A 10,296-nucleotide genomic window follows, 5' to 3' on the forward strand; every position below is an offset into this window, starting at 1 on the left:
GTTCCACCAGTTCTTTGTTCAGTTTCTAACTCATGAAAGGGCTGTCGGGTGACACTGCAGAGGTATGGAAATTTAGTGAATTCCTCTCTCACACCGGGGCAGTCGAGAGAACCGTCAAACTTGTGGTAGAGGCATCTGCTAAAGTTATTGGCCCTCAATCTCTTGATCGTTTTATACGCTCTACACTGAAATCTAGGCAACAAGTACAAAATCTGATTTTATCAATAAATTTGACACAGATTCAGACTAAAACAAGCCTGACATATGGTTGGTTGGTTGGGTTGTGCTTGGGAGGAACCGGAAGAGCAGCCACCTCCACGCGGTGGGTTCTGGGTGACCAATACAAATTAGCTGCGAGCTGCACCAATTTTCATCTTGCGCCGCATTTTCGCTCGTATCTCGGGAACGGTTCGTCCTACGGCCATGATCATTCGGTAGCAAATGACGTGACAAATAACTTTTGTTTTATACATTTTGCCATGAGATGCGTATGTCAGGCGCTAGGTAGACAATTTCACGATTTTAGACGAATTTCCGAAATTTCAAGGCCGGAGTTGGGGTTGAGATGCAATCCGATCTCAAAACAAAAAGTTGCATTGGAAACCGGAAGTACTAAGGCAACTTTTCCGCAATGTTGTACATTCCCAGATATATCATCACAACACCGCTGATGCGTCGTTCAATATGGCTAAAAAAAAATGTGCTGCTGCCGGGCGTGGTTGGTTTAATATAGAGCGAGGCTGTAATCGATGCGGTTAATAAAGGTCTATACTAAGGTTTCCGTCAAATTTTTCAACGTTCCCTATTGGGTAAGCCACTCGGGTCATGTTAGTGTCGGAAAGTAATATTTCCTCTGATAGTGAAATTTTATTGATTTAAAAAAAAAATATTTATAATTTCTTAGTATACAGTTATTGGTAATTCGTTTTAAGTTTATAAGTTGTTACACTGGCAGCACACTGGTAAATTCCGAAGTTCGCGTTGGATTTACTGTCTACAATTTTTACAGGGTTTACTATGTCTAATATACACGTTTTTAGACAAATTACGTTTCATGGTTTGCACGCCACTCGTTGAGGTTTACAAACCCGTTGCGGTAACGTAGTTGTTTCGGCGGATAAAGAAAGAAGATACAAGAATTAAGAAGTCTCGCTATCGCGTCAAGATTAACTTTGCGTTATCCTACTGAGTATTTCATAAGATGAGTCAGACGCTCTTTTAAGGGACTAGGACTAGTAAAATTCCGGTTTGTAGTTTTATTCTCAATGATTAGCTGAAGAGTAAAACGGCTTGAGATACATTTTTGAATTTATCGTAGTAGTATTGTAAAATATGCCGTATTTTCTCTGTATTTTGCTCCATGTTTGCGACGCTCACGAACGACTTAAAAGAAACGACAATCAATTAAGCGCGTAAAATGAGCTTTCCAAAAATGTATAGCATGACCCGATGCGACGAATAAAACTAGAACTACGCGCTCTTAGTGCCAACTAGCGAAAATAACGCAAGACTTTTTTTGACAATCTAATATGATACCAAATATATTCACTGTTTCGTCGAAAAATTTGAATATAATCAACACCTGACAATATTTCCCCAACTTTGATTTGTGCAAATTGCGGGAATATATATTTATTACATATTTTCTGAAATTATTCTTTGTATGATTTTCTTTTGTTTTGATGTTTAGTTTTTAGGTAATACATGCTTAACTATATCTTAGACGGCCTATTTTAAAAGAATATAACAAACTTTTTTTTTTGTAAATTTTCTTAGATAATTAAAGATGAAACCAGTAAGCGCATTGAGCTATTGGTTCAAAAACGTGTAGAAGAAGAACTAATAAGGCGTAAGGATGAAATTGAAAAAGAAGTAATGCGGAGAGTAGAAGCCGCCAAATCTGAAATGGAGAGGGAGCTGATGTTCGAATTGGAAAAACAACGAGAGCAAATTCGTGAAGAAGCTCGTCATCGAGAGGTATACAAGCTTTATTAATGCGTTTATTTAATAAGTTCAATATAAAATTTAACAGTGTTTCACTGCGCTGAGCATAAATTCCGAACTTTTCTTGCAAACTATTTTCATTTGAACGAAAACTAGCTCACGCCGACCCCGCCGCTCTAAGTGAATCTGTTGTTATTTTTCACATAAAAAGTTAAATATTTTATTAAAACTTATTATTCCATATCCTTATAATATTTTGCTAAATTTACAAAAGAAAATATTCAAAACTCGGCCATTACGACTACATATCCGGAAGTCGCTTGAACTGCTTACAGGGTCATCATAAGTAAAAAGGAAAAAATACGTACTCGTGCTTTAGTTAAGATCATAAACTTCGTATTCCTCTTCATCTTTATATGCGATATTAAGCAGGCTTATCCCCTTTTTGCGGATTGGGTAGAGTACACTTAAATTCCAATCGTCGGGCATTTGCCCGACCATATTCTACAAAGAAGCTGATTCATGCTTCTTATCAGTTCTTCGTCACCGCATTTGAATAGCTCGGCCGGCAGAGCATCTTGAAATTTGATCAGGGTAATGTGTGTGTATAACTTCTTCCAATACCCAACCCTGTCTCTATTTCTGTCTACTAGAAGCCTGCACCTGATTTTAATCACGTTTGCTCGCCATTATTTAAGATTTGCTGTCACTTATCTGCACCGTTTGGGATTACAGTAATAGACTTAACTATAGAGCCAAAATCCTTTATGGAACCACGACAATAACTTAACCGGTTTGATATTAAAAAAAACAAACAAGAGAGTGGAGGGATTTACGTAATTTTTCTGACAATATTTGGTTATTGTACAGAAAATACAGATAAAGATAGAATAAATACAGATAAAAAAATAGGAGATCTGTATTATGTTTTTTGTTTTCTACCACGGTGAACTTGAATTCAATTTCAACATTTTTTAATACACATTTTTACAATAGGGCGCCAGTTATTCTTCCTTTTCGCTGCTTGGCGCCAATTTATATTCAAATCCACGTTATTATCCACCTTGTTTATCTAACGGACTGGAGGCCWTCCTCTGCTTCCACTGGCGGGGACTGGGTCGAATACTTTCAAAGCTAAAGAATTTTTGTCCATTCAGACAATATGACCTAGCCAGCGTAGCCTCTGTCTTTTAATTTGCTGAACTATGTGAATGTCGTCGCCATCGTCGAAGCCTCTGCACCATGTAGCAGGACGTGAATAATGAATGACTTATAGAGTTTCGTTTTTGTTTGGCGAGAGTGGATTTTGCTTCTCAATTGCCTATTCAGTCCGAAGTAGCACCTGTTGGCAAGAGTTATTCTGAGTTGGATTTCGAGGTTGACATTCTTGCTGCTGTGAATACTGGTTCGGCATATTGTCTTTCTACCACTACTGAACAATTCTTGCTATATGAGCCGGTGCAGATTCTTGTTGAATAGATGTTTATGGTTTCCCATTTGTTTTTGTCGTTCGGTTAGACCGATTAATTCATTATTTCTTATAAGCTTTCAATCTTAAAGTTTTATTAAAAATGCTTGTGATGGGTTTCCGGCCCATGCTGAGGCCTTTACCTAGTTTGCTTTCAGAATTTTCCTTACTCTCTCTCTTGCAATCTTCACCATACTTGACTAACTACTTATAATTTTTCTGATTGAGAAACGGACTTTTTAAGTACTATGTGCAAACATTTCGTAAATCAAATTTGTATACATTTAATATAAGTTTTCCTCTTTATTTTTTATTAAACATGTTTATTTTAATATTTAAAGTAACAGCTGATATTTTTATTGTTGAAAACCTCTTTTATTCTTATCTTTGGTAGTATAGCAGTATTAAAAATAGTCGTTTTTATACTCTTACAACCAGTTGTTGCAGAGTATTATAGTTTTGTTCACCTAATGGTTGTGCGTCTTATCTATAAAAATGATCAGGGTGACGAGAAAAATTTAAATCCGGTTGCCTGTCTGTATGTTCGTCCATCCGTGCAAGATGTAACTTGAGTAAAAAGTGAGATATCTTGATTAAACTTGGTATGTAGGTGCCTTAGTACAAAAAAAGCGAGTTCGTAGATGGGCGTACCGATTTCGATAAAATTTGGAACGGGGCATGCTTTTCATATTTCTATGTCCCGCTGTGAAACTGAGCGAAATCGGACAACTACCGCGCCTACTTCCCATATAGCAGCTTTTTAAATTCCACTAGATCCTTTTACTTTCCTGTACAGAAATGAAGAAGCATTTAATATAATGGGTTTAAACTTTGAACGAATAATGCCTTGTAGCGTATGTAATTTAATAACAAAAAAATTGTTCTAATCCAACCAAAACTGTTCAACACCCTAGGTACCGAATATGTGGACCGTATACTTATAGTTAACTTTTGTTCGAAAATATCGGTCAATGTGTGAGATATGAAATATAAATTGAGATAAAATCCTTTTCGCGCAGTAGTCATTCTGTCTATCCAAAATAGGTGGAATCGGTTCAATACTACCCGCAGCCCCCATATACTTAATGAAAAGATTTTCGAACTACCTAGTGACTTTATGCTGGATATATCAGCTAATAATAGGTTGCCAAAAAAGTCTTGCGGTATTATTTATTTATTTTTTATTTTATTTTATAACGGTTTGATGACTCATGCCCAGCTCTTGACCGATGCTACGGCTGCTACTATGCCGGTCTCTTTCGACCAATTCAGCGATTTTATCGCAATTTTCGACGACAGGCCTTCCGGAGCGTGGCGCATCTTCGACGACCTCTACACCAGAACGAAAACGTTGAAACCATGGTTGTGCGATGGAAATGGAAACTGTATCGGGTCCATAAACTGCACAAATTTTATTGACGGCTTGAGATGCATTTTTGCCTTTATCGTAGTAGTACCATAAAATATGCCGTATTTCTCTTTATTTTGCTCCATGTTTGCGACGCTATAACTAACGAACGGCTTAAAAGAAAATCAATCAAACGCGTGAAATGAGCTTTCCAAAAAGGTATAGCATGACCCGATGCGACGAATAAAACTAGAACTACGCGCTCTCGGCGCCAACTAGCGAAAATAACGGGAGACTTTTTTGACAACCAATATTTGAGCTATCTCAATGAACGTCCTATAATGAATGCAATTGGGCGAAAACTTCACCTAGCCCCCATACTTCCAGGATTTTAGAACATCCGGTTGATTTTGTATAATGACTACATATAATGATTTTGGTTTTTCTAACAAATCTTATGCCGAATATATAGGTAGGTCTGTGTATAAGTTACACGGTTGCACCCGAACATTTCCCTTTCTTACTTGTTTTAAGTTAGCTGTTCTCGTAATTATCAAAACACTTATGATGTAAAATATTAAATTATGCAATTATTTCTTATAGAAATTTACAATTACGGACAATAAAATATAATCAAAGGTTTTGTTTTGAAGCAGTGGTGTATTTAATTTGTTTTTAAATGTGTCAATTATGTAGCAACTTTTTTTGCATAAAAACAGATGTAACCATAAGTACTATTAAAAACAGAGGAATCGATAGTATTGCCCAGTTTTACAGCTAAATGGAAAATGTAAATAGCGTACCTCGTGTTTAACAACAATATAATAAAATCAACTAAAAATAATTCCATCAATGGAAAATATTGAATTTAAAAAGTGTAGTAAGTAGATATATAAGGTCAGTTGGATCTGTGGAAGGAATACTTGTGTCAATTATGTATTTACGTAGAATAATGGGTCAAGCGAAACATTGTAAGGAATATTGTGCGTTAAAAATTTGCAGGGAAAGGATCACACGCAAAGGAAAATTGCAAAGATATTGAATAGGTCCCAAAATAATGTATTTAATGGCTTAAGATCTCTTAAAAAAAGGTTAAAACAGAGTCCGAGAACAAAAAATGGCTGCGAAAGTCGAACAATGTATTGCTCGCAAGATAGTCGATGTAGTTTCTCCAAAAATATGCCAATGCTGAGTAAACGGATACAATCGTATAAAGGTTGCAAAACGACATATTAAATAGGGTGGTGCTAAATTAAAATAAAACAAGGTTCAAAGTCCTATAGTCTGGAGACTGAAAATTTAATAATAATAGGTGGGGCTCTGACGTCCAAAAAAGACATATACATATATGAGCGCCTGCTATACGACTAAGCCTCCAAACACTGTGGCGATGATACATAATAGTTTGAGATTAGATTGTTTCTCATGGTTTGGTGTCGGATCTACCTTTTAGATAAAAGCAATCGTCAACCGTTAGATATACAGGGTGGCTGATAAATTTTGCTACATTAAGAAACTCAAATAATTTTTTTTTTCGTGTATGGAATTCATTTTTCTTTTATTCATGTGGAAGCTCATTCAATTTTATTAAATATAACTTAATTAGTTTAAAAAATAATCGAATTTAAATGCCAGCCCTGCTCGTTGATGCATGTGCGGCATCTTACCAAAGAGTTGTTCATTACTGGTTCGAGAGTTGAGACAGGAAAAGCCGCAATGGTTTCTCGAATAGATTGCCTTAGTTCATTCAAATTTGTTGGTTTTGCTTTGTAGACTTCCTGCTTGCAATAACCTCACAAGAAAAAGTCAGGTGGAGTAAGGTTAGGCGAAGTGGGTGGCCAACGGAATGTAGAGTTTCTGGATATCAGCTTATTGGGAAATTTTTTGGTCGCAATTCTGTGATAACAGGTTATGCTATGTGAAGTCAGGTGCAGTAAGGTCAGGCGACCTGGGTGGCCAACGGAATGTGGAGTTTCTGGATATCAGCTTATTGGGAAATKTTCGTCGCAATTCTGTCATAACAGGTTGGGCTATGTGAGGGCTGCACCATCTTACTGAAACCACACAGATTTGAAAGAAATTCTCATTCGGCGTAATTCTGGATGGAAAAACTCTCTCAACATGCTCAAGTAACGGTCTCCAGTAACCGTAACGGTGTGACCGTGTTCTTCAAAGAAGTAGGGCCCGACAATGCAGCGTGATGAAACTGCACACCACACTGTGACACGAAGTGGATGCAATTMCGTCTCATGGAGTATCTGTGGGTTGGAAGCACTCCATATTCGACACTTTTGTTTGTTTATGTTGCCGTTTAAATCGAAATGGGCCTCGTCAGACATGAAAAGACAGTTCAACATGTTTCCATCCTCTTCCACSATTTGAAGCATCTTCTGGCAAAATTCCAAGCGAATCGGCAAGTCTGCAGCGATCAGTTTGTTGGCCATTTGAATTTTATATGGGAATAAGTCCAAATCTTTGTGCATAATTGACTGTAATGATGATGAACACGTGGATTGTTTTTTATGGCAGCAGCTACAGCAGCGATTGTTTCCTCCGTTCGAACTGATGGGTTTCGATGGTAAGGTCTTCTGTTGACTATCCCATGCTCGGCAAAATTGTTTACAAGTCTCATTATGGTCCATCTGCTCGGAGGATTGCCGCCAAACGTGYGCCTATACTCTCTTTGAACCAAAACTACGGACTCCAGTGCGTGGTAGCGGCGGACAATCCAAATTCTTCTTTCAGTGTCCCAGTTATCCATTGTTGTTAAATGTAAAAGTCAATCTACAAAATAAAAAAAAAGTAACCAGATTAATTAAATAGAAAAAAAGTTATTTAATTTTCTTTTGGTAGCGGCTTTCATCAGCCACCCTGTACGTTAAAATTTTAGATTAAGTCACGCTCCCATATGCTGAATGGAATATACCTTTAATTTAGCAATTCCAACAAGACAGTGGATCGAAATATACTTCGAGTCTTGCAAAAAAATTGTTTTCAGATCATGGAGTTAATATTATGACTTGATCTGCGCAATCACCCAAGTAGAAAGTCATCGAAAACTTAGGGAAAATCATTGAACAAAAGATTCTACCTGTTTAACCAAAAATAAGGGGGAACTCTAGAAAAGGGTTCAAGAAGASTGGTAATTTATTCCGCAGAGCACTTGCCTTAGTCTAATTAAGTCTATGCTGAAAAGATTTGCAGCTTAATTAGACAATAAAGGTTACTCTGCAAAGTACTAACAATTTTTCGTAAAATACATATGTTTTATTTTTAATATAAGATATTAGAATTCTATTTTTTGACCTCTGATTTTCGAATTTTGTAGTTTAGCTTTGCTTTTTGCAATATTTATGAATTATTTCTTTTCAAAATTTTTACTGTTCAAATAACATTTGACGAGAAGTAAAGTAAAAATATATTTTAATATATTGAATTTAAATTAAATTAAAGGAAGTACTCTGAATGATTCGATTTTATTGTCCGTAACTGTAGATATATAGTATATATAGTATATATATATATAAATATACTTATAAAACACAATTGTCTCTATATATCATGCTTTGTGGCTATTATTTACTTTATTTGCAAAAATATGAAGCACTCAGTTTGCACACAAGATATATTTTTTTATTTTAAAGGAGTTCGAGAAAAAGAAGAGAGAGGAACTGGAAGATATATTTGCTGAAAACAACCGAAGAATAGAGGAAGCCCAACGGAAATTGGTATGTTCATTTTATCATCATAATTTTAGCAACATTTTTGGAAATGACATAATTATTCAACAACAACAATTTAAACAAATCTTACAAATGACGTTACTTGCAAACTTCTATTACAAACATCAAGAATAGATGTCAGTCATCATTGTTGTATTGAAAATTATTCTTCACAAATGGCTATAAAATGTATCAAACTGTTAAAATTGCCACATTGTCTTATACAAGTATATATGAACAATATTTCTATTAGGGTTCGAACGGGCTCGAAACACTGAGTTTTAATTACACTAGTAGTATTTTTAGCACTTTGTAGTTTTAAATAACCTTGTTTTGCAGGCATTGCAAAGAAAAGTGGTCCTAACAAATTTTTGTTCTTCTATAAATTGATACATTATTCGTTAGATGAGGTTAGGTAATCAAGCTGATGATCGAGAGCCACGAACGCCGGCCCGCTGTGATACACAGGATTCCTGAGGCAGTTAATATCAATTCCAGCCAATTCATCTGGTTCTCAGAAGGTATAAATAGCTTAGTGTTGTGGAGCTGCACATTTTGGGAAAAAGTTCTAGAGGTTTCTATCTCACTTTTCCTCTTTTAGAACTACTATCATTGAGACATATTGAACCTTTCTAAGAGCAAATAATTAAATAGACCTTTTACGTTCCATTCTGGGCAATAAAGACCGGTTACTAACCAACACTTATTGAGCTCACACGTGGTGCGGAAAGTCCAGTGGTAGAGTAAAAAAGCCCAAACAAGCCTCTTAACGAAGTAAGTTGTTTTTATTTCTTGTGAGGTCAGATCCCTAAAGAGCGCACTGTTAATGAGCTCAGGTTTAGTAGTATCGTTCTGCTACACTTTTTAAAAAGCTGCGTTGAAAATAGTGTGCACAATGCTGCCATAATTGTAGCCACCTCCGATGAGGCTCCATAACCTACTCCATAGGGGGTTTAGCATGGTTTTGCATGGATATTTAATTTAGGTGATAAACTCTATTCCTAATACCTCCTCTGTAGCAGTAAAGGCGGCCTTTGGCTTCTTCGTTATCTCCTTAATATTAAGCCCAGAGTATAGCTTCTTACACAGGTACTTCTGTTACATTGAGGTGCTTAGCTTCTAAAGTTCTATTCAACCTCAAAGACTCTATTGACTGCCGAGTTCTTGCGGGCCCAATGTCTCAAGAGTTTTAATAGAAAGAAGGAGGAGCTAATAGGCCTGATAACTTTGTCAATAACATGAGAGTTCTTACCGGCTTCCGGATTGGGCTGACCGGTCTCCAACTTTTGACAATGCGACCTAAGCTAATTTCTGTGCTTTCGCAGAATTCTTTATATCCAAATTGTTGCTAAAAACGATTTTGTGGGCTTTTTCAAACAGTTTGAAGATCTGATTTCTGATGATTAGAAGGTGCAATAATGGCGTTTTTAATTGTTTATCGTATAATTGGCCTTATAAGAGTGATAAGCCAATCTTTATTTTCGCAAGCTCTGATTGGTTTCCGGGGTGACAGGAAGTGCTGGACCTCACGCTATGAACAGACACAGACAGTCCCTTTGTGGATAACTGGAGGGAATCAGATGAGCCTCCCATGTCGGATCACTCCTGGATACTCTTCAGCATCCGCGAGAAATACAGTACTCCTTTTAAATATCCGAACCATAGAAGAACAGCATGGGGAAAATGCATCAGTATAGCAACAAGCAGTAATTCTCAGGAACTAGATTCAGAAGTAGAAAAGTTGAAAAAAATCTTAACAGCAAGCTTACAATAAATCCAAAAAGCTAACAGTTCTGAAAAAGAGAAAGTCTCTT

General features: G+C 36.5%; 1 protein-coding gene across 1 annotated transcript in view; it reads left to right on the plus strand.

Annotated features, from left to right (window-relative positions):
• Positions 1-10,296, plus strand: part of LOC108977218 (UPF0430 protein CG31712) — a gene marked incomplete in the record, with an annotated part of 45,644 nt that overhangs the window by 17,013 nt on the left and 18,335 nt on the right. Inside the window, 2 exon segments of the mRNA XM_018946813.1 lie at positions 1,777-1,977; positions 8,405-8,488. Coding sequence (XP_018802358.1) covers positions 1,777-1,977; positions 8,405-8,488 — 285 coding nt within the window.

Source organism: Bactrocera latifrons, unplaced genomic scaffold (assembly GCF_001853355.1).
Source record: "Bactrocera latifrons isolate USDA-ARS-PBARC rearing strain unplaced genomic scaffold, ASM185335v1 scaffold_853, whole genome shotgun sequence".
Taxonomy (NCBI): domain Eukaryota; kingdom Metazoa; phylum Arthropoda; class Insecta; order Diptera; family Tephritidae; genus Bactrocera; species Bactrocera latifrons.